General features: G+C 42.5%; 1 protein-coding gene across 1 annotated transcript in view; it reads right to left on the bottom strand.

The window, feature by feature from the left end:
- Sec24a (SEC24 homolog A, COPII component) overlaps window positions 1–16,627 on the bottom strand; it is a 64,249-nt gene that overhangs the window by 13,417 nt on the left and 34,205 nt on the right. Inside the window, exons 11-18 of the mRNA XM_048437615.3 lie at window positions 16,412–16,530; window positions 14,978–15,033; window positions 13,703–13,909; window positions 12,602–12,722; window positions 11,149–11,307; window positions 10,433–10,606; window positions 4,020–4,130; window positions 1,534–1,709 (exon numbers count right to left, since the gene is read on the bottom strand). Coding sequence (XP_048293572.3) covers window positions 1,534–1,709; window positions 4,020–4,130; window positions 10,433–10,606; window positions 11,149–11,307; window positions 12,602–12,722; window positions 13,703–13,909; window positions 14,978–15,033; window positions 16,412–16,530 — 1,123 coding nt within the window. The remainder of the gene's footprint in view (window positions 1–1,533; window positions 1,710–4,019; window positions 4,131–10,432; window positions 10,607–11,148; window positions 11,308–12,601; window positions 12,723–13,702; window positions 13,910–14,977; window positions 15,034–16,411; window positions 16,531–16,627) is intronic.

Raw genomic sequence — 16,627 nt, 5'->3', positions numbered from 1 at the left:
GTGTGTGCTTGCTGTTCGTCTATGCTCAATGTCCCAAAAAACCCAGATCTGTAGCTTTGGAGCCTGTCCTGGAACTTGCTTTGTACACCAGGCGAGCCTTGAATTCAAAGAGATCCGCCTGCCTGTGCTTCCCAAGTGCTGGGATTAAAGGTGTGCGCCTACTACCTGGTCAGAGCATCCTTTTAAGCCCAGGACAACTGCACTCATGAGATGGGCCATTAGCCAGCACATGGTAAAAACTGGTGGCCTAGGTACTTGCAATAGAGACTTTTCTGGCACAGCATGAGAACGATTTTAGTTAATGATTTCACCTGTAAATATAAAATAAATAGGGGCTTGAGAGATAGCTCAGTGGTTAAGAGTACTGCTTAGTCTTGCAAAAGACTCAGATTCAGTTCCCAGCACACATAATGGAGGCTAAAAACCGTCCAAAATTGGTCCCAGAAGATCTGATGTCTTCTTACTTCCACAGGCACCAGGTACCCAAGCAAGCAAAACAACCATGTATATTAAAATAAAACAAATAAAACAAAGTATAAAATAATCACTGCATATACAGTTACAGGTGAAATAATTTATTTCATTTATTGAGTGTCTATTACATACTGGGTGCTGGGACTAAACAGTGAATAAAAAAGACCAGATTATCGTGTTTGTAGTTTATTTCCTATAAAAAGAGAAATAAAATCAGGTGTAACAGTGTACTTGGGATGTAGAGGCAGGGGGATCTCTGTGAATTCAAGGCTAGGCCTGGTCTACAAAGCAAGTTCTAGGACATTGAGGGCTACATAATGACATGCTGGTTCAACAACAAAAAAAGGAAAAATAATAAATAAGCACACTATGTGATCAGTGATAATTGGCATAAAAATATAGGAAGGACAGGGACAGAAAAGTGTCACGGTGCTGTGTGACGGGAAGGAAATCAAGTAAGGCAGGCTATGAGAAAAGCTTTCAAGAGAAGAACCTGGATAGTTAGATGTTAAAATTTAAGTACTTATGTAACTTTTATGACTTGAATGAGTTAAAGAAGCTAGAACTACACGATGTAATGGCATGCACACACTTAACCACTCATGTTGTACACATATAGGATTCTCCTTATCTAACTGATAACACTGCCTCCCCTGACCAGTATCTCTCCGTCCTTCCCACTCCTTGGTCTCTAACAACCACCATTCTGCTCTCTGAGTCCATGTGCTCATTTATGAGCTCTGGTGTGAGTGAGAAGATGCAGCACATGTGTGGCTTCTTACACCAACAACACAATTTTGTTGTGTTTCCACTTCTTTCATTTGAATTTATGGTCACATAACTGAATTCTTCATGAGTGAGCTATCTCTTGTGTGTGAGGCACTTAGACTACATTACCCACAGATTTCTTTGGCTCTAAATCCCTTCAGTGCTCTAAAAAAGATAGGGTTTCCATCCTCAGAAAATTTAACTGGTTTAAGGCCACTCATACACATATTAGTGTTTCATGGAATAAAAAGCTTTTTTAACACTGTTACTATGTTAAGTTTATTTTCTTACCTGTTTAAGGAGAGCCAACACAAAAAGTGGGAAAAGCCTCAAAGAGAAAGGAACCATGAGGCCTGGCTGCTGGCTGCTCAGGACTGAAGAGCGGTAAGCCGAAAGAGAGTCGATGACCGCGTTCACCAAAGCATCCCGGGCATCACTCAGGCTGGCAGTCACTGACCTATCAACAGCTAGGGAGGTGACAGTAGGAACAAACAAGAAACAAGATAGACGTTTGGTGAATCTACTGGAAAGGACAGAATAGAACATACACGCGTGCACTCACGCACGCACGCACACATGCCAGAGGATGGTTTGCAGGAGTCAGTTCTCTTTCCATCACATGAGTTCAGGGGTTGAACTCAGGTCCTAGTCAGGCTGGCTGGCAAATACCTTTACCTGTCAAGCCATTTTGCTGGCTCAATGAATTCTTTTTCCCTAAGACAAGACTTCTCTGTGTAACAGCCCTGGTTTTCCTAGAACTTGAACAGGTGGGCCTTGAACGCACAGTGATCTGCCTGCCTTTCCCTCCCGGGTGCTGGGATTAAACGGAGCACCACCACATCCAGGGCCCAATGAATTTTTTTCTCAACAGCAGATTTAAGCAAGGTTATGAAAGCATATGCTTGAAAGTAACATATATATGTATTTTTTTAATGTCAAATTTGGTTCCAACTCTTTATAGCCAAGGTCCTTAAAATTGTGATGTGACACCCTAGATGAGGGGGATTTAAAAAAAAAATCTGGCAATAGCAAAAGGTTTTTGAAGTTGGAACAAGCAAAAGTTAATACAAACACACATGTAACAAACCCAAGTTTTTTCTGGGAACAGTCAGTTATGTTGTGCTGTGTGAATTTGCTGCAGTAGCCTCTACTCTGAACACACAGTGGAATCACTGAGACCTGAGACCTCTTGGCTCAGAATCAGACACTGTGGGTAACGAACGGCAGGGTTTAAATACTTGGTTTTCTGCTCTCATAAGACACAATGGTTTAATTAGGAAGAAAGCACATCCAATACTTTTCTGTCCTCCTCCGTATGTAAGTAGCTTTGAATTGTATCACATTGGAATATTTCATTTTTAAAAATCGTTGTTTGAGTTGCTGAGCTGAGTTTCACAAAAAGTTGTTAAATGAGTTCATCTTGAGAATAGGACAGAATAATGCCCCTAACCATATTTTGGCTATTTTGTATTATGTATTTATATGAGGTAATTCTCTCAGTATTGATGATAAAACCAAAATATACGTCAACTCCAAGAAATGCTGAAAACACTCTGCATCCTAGATATCCAAGATTTAATTCGTGAAAAAATAAACAAGCACATCCACCTCATTAATATACAGTTTGCTTCTGTATGTGCTAAATGGAGAAACTATGCATATGTCAAAAAATTGTTGTAAAGTTTATAATTCATTATCAATAAAAATGTGATCTGTATATGTATACCTCTATCCTACATCTGCACATCTGGGGCTGCATGAAATATACATGCTAAGAGTGCTTCACAGTTCACTGCCACCTGTTATCCAAGGAAGAGGCAATAAAGCACTATGGGCAACAGTTCCAACAGATGCTCATACTAACATAAGAAATGTTTAAGGGGCTGGAGAGGTGGCTCCACTGTTAGGAGCACTTACTGCTTTTGCAAAGGACCTGGGCTCAGTTCTCAGCACTTACATGGCAGCTCATAACCACCCTTAACTATAGATCTAGGGGCTCCAATGTCCTCTTCTGGCCTCCTCAGATACCAGGCATACAAGTGTGTGTATAGACATACCCATACACATAGAGTAAAAATAAAAATAATTAAAAAAATTTTTTAAAAAGATTAATTTATTTATTATGTACATAGTGTTCAGCTGCCATGTATGCCTGCAGGCCAGAAGAGGGTACCAGATCTCATTACAGATGTTTGTGAGCCACCATGTGGTTGCTGGGAACTGAACTCAGGACCTCTGGAAGAGCAATCCGTGCTCTTAACCTCTGAGCCATCTCTCCAGTCCATTTAAAAATATTTAAAAAATAAAAGTTTCAAAAGAAAATATAGGATATATATATATGTATATATATATATATATATACATATATATATAAAGCTATAGTTATTTAAGTTCAAAGCAGACAAATATCTATAGAGTCATTTAATGATGGCGTAAGGCCAGTGAAGGAAGGAGCAAGAAGTGGGCACTAATTGGGCATGTGATTCTTTTGAGTCGACAAAAATGCTTTAAAATCAGACTGTGATGATGGCTGGACAACTCTGTAAATATTAAAAATGATGAATTATACAATTAAAATGCCTGAAGTTCCTATAATACATAATTATGCCTCAGTAAACCTGTTTCCACAAACAAAACAGGCACAATCAGCTGCAGTGGACCTTTTCATTTAAACAGACACAGACAGAACCTCTAAGGTAACAACTTTAGGTATAACAAAGACTATGTATGTGTTTAATGGTATGAGGTAAAGTACTTAAACCGAAAACAATCCTTACCCATATTGGCCAGTAATCCTGAAATCGCTTGAACATCAGCTCCAAGAAAGACTTCATTTAGGGTGGAAACAACTGGCAAACACAAAGTATGGACACGAATTCTTCTTTCACCTTTAGGGAAAAAACACAATAGCTATTTTTTTATAAAAGGTTATGTTAAAGCCATTTCTTTTTCCCTTTTTCCCACTAAAAAATATTTATCAATCCCTTTGCTTATTTCTTTATTTGTATGTAGAGGTCAGAGGATAATATCTGCAAGCTGGCTCTCTCACCAGGGGCATCAGGGATCGAATTTAAGCCATCAGGCACCTTAACCTGCTCTACCTTGCCAGCCCCTAGAATCATTTCTTCTCTAACTTAGAACTAAGACGATCACACAAAAAGCAGGGACACCACGCAGTATCAGAAAATGCCTTCAGGTTTTACACTGTAACTATGAAACTCCTTGTGTCTGAGTTATTACTAAGTAGGCAGCAGACGCTGTCCCTGAATGCTGATAATGCTAGCTTTCTCTCTCCTACTGAATAGCATCAAGATGCAGCCCAGGCAGGCCTCCAACTCAAAATCCTACATCGGCCTTTGGACTGCTAAGATTACAGAGGCACACACAACTATGTCTAAAAAATTCCTTGCCTTTTAAAAGATTTATTTTTATTTTATGAGCATTTTGCCCGCATGTATGCCAGTGTACCATAGTCATACTTGGTGCCAGAAGAGGACATGGGATCCCTTGGAAATGGGAGTTACAGATGGTTATGTGGGTGCTGGGATGTGGAGGGCCGCAATCACATTCTCCATTGCTTCAAGGGACAGAGGTAGAGATTGACCTCTGTGACCTCAAGGTGTGGTGGTACACGCCTTTAGTCCCAATGCCTGGGAGGCAGAGGCAGATTGACCTCTGTGACCTCAAGGTGTGGTAGTACACGCCTTTGGTCCCAATGCCTGGGAGGCAGAGACAGGTAGATCTCTGTGAGTTCAAGGTGTTGTAGCACACGCCTTTAATCCCAGCATCGGGGAAGCAGAGACAGTAGGACTATAATGCGCATGTGCTTGGTAACTTTCCACTGCTGCGTCCCTGCCTACTCCCGAGGCGTCATCTGGGTTGATGGACAGCAGACCAATCCAAGAATGACACGTCCGAAGCGAGGACTGTTTCCTATATAAGGGATGGGTTCCCCTCATTCTGGGTCTCTGCTTTGTAAGCTTATGCTCTCTCTCCCAAGAAGCATTAAAGCTTTTCTACAGAAGGATCCTAAGTGTGCCGCGTCGTTCTTGCTGGCGAGATGGTAGTGCGGGACATCTGGTGCCGAAACCCGGGACGCCGGGGGACCTTAATCACTGCTTGCACCGCTGGAGGCCCCTTGGACACAAGAATTCAGAACTGCAGGTCTGTATGCTCAGAGAGGTATGACTATTCCTAGACTTTTTGATTTTGGGCTTGACTTGTCTCTGCCTTGGGAAGGTTTCGTAGAGGCCTTGGTACTTCTTTTAGCAGTTCTTTTGGAATCACTTTGAAATTGCTTAGAAGATAAATCCTGCCAGGCGGTTGTTGCAGAAGGGGAGGAAGTCCAGGATAACATGTCAGAAACTGAGCGCAATGAGAGGTTGGGCGCGCACAAAAAAAGGACAGTCCCAGATAAGAAAAAGGACCCCCCGGTGGTTCTAAGAAAATAAGAACGGGGGAGAAGACTGACTTACAAGGTCAAAAGCTTTCTGATACCAACAACAACAAAAAAAGAAAAGAGTAAATATATACAGATGTATATTATGTTGTTTGTGTTGTCTTTTGTGTACTGGACAGGAGAAAGATATTTGAACTTAGGAACTGCTAAGAAAGGTATTTTAAATTTAAAATATGGGCCTAAGGATTTGATGTTTTGGAAAAGAGGTTCTGTTTTCGTCTCCACAGAAAATGAGAGCCTAAGGATTTACTTGAGATTTATATGGTTTGAATCACCGAGACCTCCTGAAATGTTGTAGTAAATACCCCTAAGAATACAGCATCCCCGTTCAGCAGGAAATAGCCAGACAGACTGACAACGCCCAAATTCCCTAAAAGATTGTTTAAATGGGGTCCTTTCAATGATTGTAGAGCAACAAGCCTGCTTCCCTGAGTTCCACTCCACTCCGTGCACCAGTATGGACCTAAAACAAATGCAGCTGGGGCTAGAAGGCAGCTGGAGCAGAGCTTTGCTAGGTGGCTGTGGTAAAAGGCACATTGCACCAGCCCAGTCGGTGCCTAGCTTGGCGGATGCCACAACAATGAAGTGTGCCTGGAACTGTGAGGGGCTCTGAGGCTGGAGTGGCTCCTGCTCCACTTGGCTAAGCTGAACTGTGCTGACTTCAGGCAGGACTGGTCGTAATTATCATAATAAAAGCACAATTAAGGTTTAGACACAGTAAACAGGCAGTACCGTATTACCTCTATTCATCTCAGGCCCAAGATATAATGATAAAAATGGGCCATAGGCCAGAAAAGGGCTTGGGTCGCTCCAAGCAAGGAATACGGAAGCCAATAAATCCTAAACCTAATATCAACAAACAGGGCCTGGGTTTTTCCTAGGCGCCACTGGGGCAACACGGCCCATACCATGAAAAACAGAGACCCCAGTATGGGTTCCCCAATGGCCACTTACCTCTAAAAAAATAAAAAACAATGAATCAGCTAGTTAATGAGCAATTGGTTCTGGGACACATAGAATCAGCCATCTCTCCGTGGAATATCTACTTAAACAAAAAGGGGGAATAATGAAGGAGTTGCCCCCGACGCCAAAAATGGCCATTGCCATGGCTCTGTTCACTATAAATTTTTTAAATTTGGATGATAATGGCCAGAATGCGGCAACACGACATTGTTCGGAGACATTGTTCGGATCTGCAGCGGCCCAAGGATTTGGTTAAATGAAAAGATGTGCTTTCTAATGAATGGAAAGGCCCGGATCCCATTCTATTGAGATCCAGGGGAGCTGTTTGTGTGTTCCCACAGGATCAGAAAAATCCATTCTGGATGCCAGAGAGACTGACCCAAATGATGAAAAATGACCCACAACATGCGGACTCGCCTAAAGATTTGGCTTCTGTTCCTCCTGCCCTTTTGCGGATGGATGACAACGGTTATGATGGAGCAGTGATGGGGGATACTCTCAGCCTTCCCGAAGCCGACACCAGTCAGTCATAGATTGGCGGTGTTTCCTCGGTTTTTTACAACCAATAAGACTCTGGGGCTTCCCTACCTTCCTAGAGATGATTTATAAGCTTGGCTAAAGGATTCCAGTCCTGGATTGTGTCCTTCATCTCCTACTTCAAAGAATGGGTGGAGGTGGGAATGTTTGAAGCAGCCCTATGCTATGAAGTAGTTTCTCTCCTCTGGATGGTCTGCCGACTCAAATCCCAAAGTCGTAGGGACAAAGTGGTTATTGCACAAGCGCTGGCTGCCCTGGAACAGGGGCCTCTACTGATGTGTGGTTATCTATGCTGAAGCAGTAAGGTTTAGGCCAACCAGCTCCTGCACCCCTAGGACAATGGTCCATTGCACAGGGTGGAGTGCTTGGCTTAGCTAGCCCTGAAGGTTGTCGAGCTGAAGAGCATCGCACAGAGAATGGCCCTCTCTGAGAGATATGTCGCCCTACATAAGGGTTTCCTGCCATATATTCCCTTTCCCAGAAAAATGACAGAGGGCAGGCCGGATAAGTTCCAAGTGTCATGAACCTAGGGACAGATTCCGTGCAAGTCCATTATAATGTTTCTACTCTGGGAAGTGCGACCTCTATCTTTGCCTTCTGAGGGAGTTGCCTTTCTGCAAAGAAGTAAAAAGGGGGGAGATGTGGAGGGCCGCAACCACATTCTCCATTGCTTCAAGGGACAGAGGTAGAGATTGACCTCTGTGACCTCAAGGTGTGGTGGTACACGCCTTTAGTCCCAATGCCTGGGAGGCAGAGGCAGATTGACCTCTGTGACCTCAAGGTGTGGTAGTATACGCCTTTGGTCCCAATGCCTGGGAGGCAGAGACAGGCAGATCTCTGTGAGTTCAAGGTGTTGTAGCACACGCCTTTAATCCCAGCACTGGGGAAGCAGAGACAGTGGGACTATAATGCGCATGTGCTTGGTAACTTTCCACTGCTGCGTCCCTGCCTACTCCCGAGGCGTCATCTGGGTTGATGGACAGCGGAGCAATCCAAGAATGACACGTCCGAAGCGAGGACTGTTTCCTATATAAGGGATGGGTTCCCCTCATTCTGGGTCTCTGCTTTGTAAGCTTATGCTCTCTCTCCCAAGAAGCATTAAAGCTTTTCTACAGAAGGATCCTAAGTGTGCCGCGTCGTTCTTGCTGGCGAGACAGTAGCGCGGGACACTGGAAACTGAACTTGGGTCTTCTGAAGACAGTCAATGCTCTTTTTTGTTTGTTTGTTTTTGTTGAGACAGGGTTTCACAGTGTAGTCTGACTGTCCTAGAACTCACTCTGTAGATCAGGATGACCTTAAACTCACAGACATCTGCCTGCCTCTACCTCCTGAGTGCTGGGATTAAAGGTGTGTGCCATCACTGCTCACTGTAGTCAATGCTCTGGGAAATGGTAATCATCTCTCCTGCCCCCAGTTTTATAGGTATTTGTTTGTTTGTTTTGTTTTTTGAGACAGGGTCTCACTATGTAGCTCTGGCTGCTCTGGAATTTACTACATCGACCAGGCTGGCCTCAAACTCATAGAGATCTGCTTGCCTGTGCCTCCCAAGTGGTGGAATTAAAAACCTGAGCCACTATGTTCAGCTCTAAAAAGATTTTTGTGTGTGCGTGCATGTATGTGTGTATTGGTATATCCACGTGTACCCTGCATGCACACATGTAGGCCAGAGATCCACATCAGATGTCTTCCTTGGTCACTTCTTCCCCTTCTCTATGAAGATAGCCTCTCATTCTAACACCACAGCAGCTTCCCTTTAGTGATCACCCACACCACAATGTCAGACTGCTGGGGTTATTTTTGGTGCCGAGCATTTAGTCCAGGATCTCACACTTCAGACTGGCTGATCAACAAGGTCCCAGTATCAGCCTGTCTCTGCCCTATAGCACTGGGGCTATAGATAAGTGGATAGTGGGATCCAGATTCTCTGCAGCAACACTGCCCATGGAGCCATAGCTCTAGCCCCTAATGGAACCCTTTTTAATTTTTAACTTTTTGTTTTTCGATACAGGGTTTCTTAGTAGCCATGGAGCCAGTCCTCATTCTGTAGACCAGGCTGGCATCGAACTCACAGACATTCACCTGCCTCTGCCTGATGGTTGTGAGCTACCATGTGGTTGCTGGGAATCAAACACAAAACCTCTCAACAGCAAACAGTGCTCTTAACTGCTGAGCCATATCTCTAGCCCCTAATGGGATTTTTAAAGATTTACTGTATTTTTATTTATGTATGTGTGCCACATGCCTGTGGGTACCTGCAGAAGCCAGAAGGTGTAAGATCCTCTGAAGCTATAGGCAGTTGTGAGCTGCCATAGGGGCTGGGAACCGATATGTGGGTCCTCTGGAAGAGCAGGAAGCAACACTGTTAACTACTAGCCATCTCTCCAGTCTAGAGAGAATTTTTTAAACCAGAATATCTGATCATAGATAAATATCTGCTACTGGGAATAGTGCGTAGTGCAGGCACATTAATTAGTGCATTAATTCTGTAATGCCAGCACTTGGGAACCTGAGGCAGGAGGAGGGAGGAGCTCAAGTTTGTACACATATATTGATCCCGTCTTTTAAAAAAGGGAAAGAAAGGAAAAAAAAAACTCATAAAGATCCACCTGCCTCTGCTTCCTAGGTGCTGAAGCCAAAAATTTTTCCTTTTCTTTTTTCTTTTCTTTTCTTTTTTTTTTTTTTGTTTTTTGTTATTTGTTTTTTGAGACAAGGTTTCTCTGTAGCTTTGGTGCCTGTCCTTGACTAGCTCTTGTAGACAAGGCTGGCCTTGAACTCACAGAGATCCACCTACATCTGCCTCTGAGTGCTGGGATTACCACCGCCTAGCTTTTTTTCTTTTAAAACAAAATGGTTTAGGAAAATAAAGACAAATCTTTTGACTATCAAGAACAGCAACAAGATTCTTATGGTTAGAAAATGTTAGTTCAACAGATATTAGTAATTAGAAGAGAGTATCATAAGCCATAAAGACAGCAGTTCACCATAAAACTTTCTTGATCCTTACACTCTGTGCTTAGTTAATCATGCACTGTATACTTACACATCTGTTGAGAGGGTCGGGGCAGAGGCAGGTGAATCTTATGAGTCTGAGGCTAGCCTAATCTACACAGCTAGTTCTAGGCCAGTTACAGCAGAGCCGCAGAGTGAGATCTTGGTCTTGTCTCCAAAACAAAAAACAAAAAAGTATAGGTATGATACCTTTTGTGAGAATAAATGTAGACACACACGCACCTTTACTTGATGTGTACAGGAGCGCCGACTGGAAGGAAACTAGCTGAGTGTCGGTCAGGCTCTCCTCTACCGACATCTGCACTGCATACCCAGCGTCTGGGTTGACATTGGGAAGAGAAAGTAAGTCTGTAGAACGGACGAAGAAGTTCCCATGGAAAGTATGAATGGAAAGACCTGAAATAAAGAAATTATCACCATGATAGTTATGGTTACTTTTGGTTTATGAATTCTTTCACTTTCATGTCATGCATTTTTTTTTTTTGGAGATGTGGCCTCTTTTTAAAATAAACTGAAGTAACACACAGCATAAAATTCATGATTTCAATGTACACAGTTCAGTAGTTTTAGATACATTCATTGTGAAAAATAGTCCCTATTTTTTAAAGATTTGTTGTTATCATTTTAAATTATGTGCATGTATGTTTGTGTGGGTCTGTGCACAGGAGTGCTGGGACCTACAGAGGCCAGAGGCATCCGTGAACGCAGGTACATAGCTCGAGTCATCTGCAAGAGCAGTATTTGCTCCTGACCGCTGAGTCATTTCTCTAGCACCTCTAGTCCCTGTGTTTAAATAGTTTCCCCTTTGATTGTATATTGTCTATTTTCACATTCTAGAACTCAGCAGTGTATCTTTGCAGGGTAAATCCTGTAGGATACATATTTTTACTGTATAAAAAACAGTATGTAACCTCATGAGGGAAATAAAGTGTTTCCACCTTTGGTGCACCGGATCCTCATGACTGCCTCAAAGCCAATCTTCCGAGTGAGGTATCTCTGTAGTTCCTTCTGGAATTTCTGCACTTGGACTGGATTGTGCTGGTGATGGTAAGAGGGGTAGTAGTAAACACTGCCCGCTGAGTACCGAGAGACACAGCCTGCAAGAGAGCACACATCCTTTATGTTACCACTTTACTCGCTCCTGTGTATATGCGTGTGTGACTCCATTATCACACACATATATAGATATGTAGATAAAAATTTCCAATTTTTAAAGATTTATCGTTATATTTTAAACTATGCACAAGTGTGTGTTGGATTTATTTACACGAGTGCAGGTACTGACAGAGGTCAGAGGCACCAAATTCTCTGGAGTTACAGGCAGTTGTAAGCCACAATGTGGTGCTGGAAACATAACTTGGGTTATATTACACCTATCTACCTATCTATCTATCTAGATCTCTATCTATCCATCTATGCACACACCTCTCTCTCTTTTTATTTTTTTTTAAAAAAGATTTGTTTATTTATTTATTTTGGTTTTTTGAGACAGGGTTTCTCTGTAGCTTTGGAGTCTGTCTTGGAACTAGCTCTTGTAGACCAGGCTGGCCTCAAACTCACAGAGATGATCCTGCTTCTGCCTCCCGAGTGCTGGAATTTAAGGCGTGTGCCACCATCACCCAGCGGAGAAAAGATAGTTTTGTTTTTTAATTATGACATTCATTGAAAAAATCATTAAAAAAGAACTCGCTGCTGGGTGTGACAGAACGAGTCTGTAATTCCAGGATTCAGGAGTTGGCAGCAGGAAAATCCAGAGCTCAAGGTTGCAGGGTCCCTCTGTGGACCCCACTGCAGAATCAAACCAGCCGCCCGTGACTGGCCCTGGCTAAGAAGGGGAAGTGCGCAGCTAGCCACCTAGATCCCCCCACCCAAGACAATCAGATGCAGTGGGAAGTTGAATCGAGCAGGAACTCGTTTATTTCCTTACAACATGCAACTTATAAAGCAAAAACCCATGAATCCCAGAAGAAGTGGAAGGGAAATTAACCAATTACGTGAGCAGTCATGTCCGTATGAGCGGCAGCTCCTATGGCCCCTAATGGGGATCACATGGGCATCAGGCACTTTACATCATCTTAGCCCATCTCTAACTCCAATCATCTTCTTGTGGGTAAGTCAGATATTCAACCCCCTGGCTCCCCTCCAGCGCTATCTTGGCTGGGAGTATTCTTCATGGGCTTTGCACTATCACGCTTTTGGCGTAGCTGTCATGTTTTTGGCGCCAACTGCGCCCTTTTGTGACCTTTTTTGCGCTAACTTGGCCACTCCAGCCTCCTATCACAAGATCATCCTGGGACTGAGAGGAAGTGGAAGTTTAAGGTCTGCCTGGATTACCTGAAACCTTGTCTCAAAAAAAAAAAAAAAAAAAAAAAGCAAAAAGCAAGAACATACCTAGAGAGGCCAAATCAGAATACTGTCCACTGAGAAGGAATAAGTCAACAGCTGCCTGCTGTCCAGAACAGTCCAAGGCTAATTTCTTATAGAAGTCAGTAGATGGTGTCAGATGTATTTCCTATTATTTGTAGAACAGAAAGAGAAAAAATGTAAATACACTTAGTTATACTACAGTGTTAAAGTACTCTCTGAGAGCTTATGTTTATTCTGTTTACTATTAAAAAGAAATACTTTTAAAAAAAAAGAAAGAAAAAAAGCCTCTACTACATTAATTTTGTAATAGACAAAGGTAATTATTATTTTAACTTTTGCCTACTAAATGCTCATATGCTGGGGACACCCCAACAATTCATACACGGCATGTATTTAGCCCTTTCAGTTTCCCTAAGAGGCAGGCATTAGTATCATCTTCCCTTCATACACAAAGAAACAGAAGGTGTAATAAATCAGCTACTGAAGTCTAACCTCTATCCAGTAGAACCTATGCTGGCCGGTCAGGAATGACATGGAACTATGCGGTTGCCCTACTTTTCTCTTATCTTTTGGTAAATGCAAATTCCTAACTCACACGCCAAAGGAGCTCAAAAGCAATCTTTGGCTATTAGTCTACAAGGGATTTACTGTTTTCTTTCTTTCTTGGTTTTTCAAGACAGGGTCTCTCTGTGTAGCTTTGGCTGTCCTGGAACTTGTCCTGTAGCCCAGGCTGGCTTCAAACTCACAGAGATTCACCTGCCTCTGCCTCTCAAGTGCTGGGATTAAAGACGTGCAGCTGGCTATTATGACCATTTCTAACAGTCATTTTGGTTCCACTTTGTCCCTAGCAAATGCATTCTCTTAGTCTTCCAGACTTTCTCATCAAAACCAGTTTGGACTTCTAAGAACCTAATATACTAAAGATAATAAAGCATAGATGTGCATCAGGCAAGTAGAGAAAATAATAAAATAGTTATGTGTACATAAAAGTGAAACACTTGATTAATTACCTACATTCCCGTCTCCTCACAGCCAAAACAATCAATAAAACAAACAAATGGAAAACAAGCTCTTAGGTCAGAGGCAGCACCAGTACAGACCAGGCTATATACCTGGTGGTCTAACCTTAGCAGATGACCTTTGGTTGGGTTCCTCTCGTGGTTTCAGAGCTCCCACGCCAAGAGTTGGGAGCTGTGTTTGGAAGACAGACATTCGACCACCAGTTGGTGATATTAACTTAAATGCAGCCTGAAGGGCAGGACCCAAAGCACTCTGGGTCTCCAGCGTCTTAGTAAACATCTGTGGCAAACTTTTCAGTAAATCTTGGACAAGCTTGTGAAATAAAGCAAAAAAATTCAAGAATGTTATAATTAAATTTTCACAATAAATCATTGTCTAATACAATAGACAGGACACTGAATAATGATGATGGTCAGAGAATCTATGGACACTACAGGAAACAATGAAGTTGATCAATGACAAGAGAGCCATCTTAAGTAAACATTATAAATTGGCAAGCAAGACATCAAAACTGGGGCCTTACAGTTCTTGCACATGCAACAGTCCAGCAAGACTGTGAGTCTAGAATGCAGCAAAAGAACCATGGCAATTTAGAAATTTATCTGTTTTAATGCCACGAAACATGGCTTTCTCCATCACCTTTACATACTTTATTCTATTAAGTTCCAAAGTGAGTTTAACTCTTCCCTGTTGCAAAATCTAAGATAATCAGTAACGATGCCAACTAGTAGCATGACTACAAAAGAAAAACAACGTCAAACCAGCTGCCTATTTCAGTTAGGTTGTGCAGATGAAAGAGAATTAATGGGGAAAATACTTCATGTTACTGCACAGTCCCCTCTGACAGGAGCGGGGACCACAGACTTGCTAGTTAAATGTTACCCTACGCCATATATGCAGGTACAGGGTAGACAACATCCCCCCTTCAGACACATTCTGTTCACCTCTCACTGTATTATGTCATGGCAATTTCCAGGCAGGTAATAAGAGTTTCTTCTGAACTGACCAATGACACTCTGTGAATCAGAAAAGCAAAAGCACTGAGAGCAGCCTGGCTATGTGCTTCGGTGCAGTGACCAGCAGTGTTTTTCGGCAACCCTCCCTCTCCCACACGGCCTCAGGCCAGGCCTCCTCCAGGTGCTCTTCCTTCTGGAGGAGGTTTGTCTTCTGCTCCACTACAAAGAACCTGCTGCCTTAGACTAAAAAACCATCAGTTCAAGACTGATCTCAAGAACTATCCATCTAATAAACCTAAGCTAAGATTAGATATAAAATGTTACATACCCTAAAAGTATCAAAGAAAAGCAAAATTTCAAGTTCATTTCGGAAATATGCATTGTGTTAAAATTAAACATGGCAGGAAGGAAAAATATGCCTTACCTCTTTACTTTCATTTAAGTTTACTAGTAAGTTCTCTGGCATAGGTATAAAAACATCTGAAAGAATAAAGAAGTGTTCATCTTATTATTTATCTTTTTTCCCCCCCAAGATAGGGTTTTTCTGTATAGCTTTAGAGTCTGTCCTGGAACTCACTGTGTAGACCAGGCTGGTCTCAAACTCACAGAGATCCGCCTGCCTCTGCCTCCTGAGTGCTGGGATTAAAGGTGTGCGCCACTATGTTCAGCAACAATGTTTTGTTTTTGTCTGAAATAATAGTTTAGTAATATTTTTGTCACTCAGAATGCTGATGCTTCTTCGAAGGTACTCTGGTCACTTTAGGTGAGTCTCTCAGAGTATCTGTTCTTCATTTACCCATCTGGTGGTGTGGTTTTGTTGTTGTTTTGTTTTTAATTTTTAATGTCCATGTGCTCTCTATGCCAGTGCATGTGGAAGCCGGGAGACAGCCTGAGCAGTAGCTTCAGAAATACCATCTACTTCCTTTGAGACAAGATCTTTAATCGGTCTGGCGCTCCCCAGTTAGGCCCAGGGATCTGACCGGCTTTCAAGCATACCACCATGTCCGATATTTTTAAGTTGGTTCTGGAGGAGGAGCTCAGGTCCTTAGGCTCGCAAGCCTTTGCTGTCAGAGCTGTCTCCTTAGTCCCTCCTTTGGTTCTGAGACAGGGTCTTACTATGTAGCCCAAACTGGCTTGGATCATCTTTCTGTTTCTGTGTCCCTAGTGCTGAGATGGTTGTGCACGACCAGGCCCAGCTTATAAACACTGTTAAAAGACAAACTCCTGCTCCAGGCTGGCCTAGGGTGCATGAGACCTTGTCTGAAACAAATTTTTTTTACTTAATTATTTTTAGAATCTTCATTAAAATCCTTACTTTTTGATAAGTAAATATAGAAACTGATTCCTTATAACATTCCATGCATCTATGTTTTCTTCCTAGTTCGATTCCATCTAAGAAAAGAAATTTAATTCTTAAGAAAAATAAATTTTGAATGTATGCTCCACATTAAATTCATTATTAGGGCTGGAGATAGAGCTCAGTTGTTGCTCTTCCAGAAAAATCTGATGACAGGGGAGTGGTTTCTGGCGGGTTTGACTGGGGTGTGATTATCAGGCAAGGATCCCTATATAAGCTGCCCTGGAACACAATAAAGGGGGCATTCTTGTTTCAAAGATGACCCCCCACCCTCTGTGTGTCAATCTCCAGGCCCTTCCCTTGCCTGGTCCTGTTGCAGGTGTGGTACCATAGTGCACGTAGTACAGGTGCTATAGGACTACAGGTGTAGCACGGACGCTACAGGATTTTACTAGATACTAAAGTATTTTCTTCATTATACTAGGGTCATCCACACATTTCTGATTCAGCAAACCCTCAAGAAAATTCTCCAGTGAGCTGAAGTGTTTAATTAACACTTACCATCAATATCAGAAACTATTAGCATCTGAGGCTGGGAGAGACCTTCCTGAAGACTGTAGAAATGGATAGTGCTATCAAACGTTATGAAGCCGATTTTTGTCCTAGTGTTTCCAGGAAGCCTAGAAATAAATTCACAAGTTTTTAATCAGTGTGTGCGCGCGTGCGCACACACACACACACACACATACCCTCTCTTTCCCTTTCATGCCTCCCTTT

This window comes from Myodes glareolus, chromosome 9 (genome assembly GCF_982192425.1).
Source record: "Myodes glareolus chromosome 9, mMyoGla1.1, whole genome shotgun sequence".
Classification (NCBI taxonomy): Eukaryota; Metazoa; Chordata; class Mammalia; order Rodentia; family Cricetidae; genus Myodes; species Myodes glareolus.
This window is presented reverse-complemented; position numbering and strand designations above follow the sequence as displayed.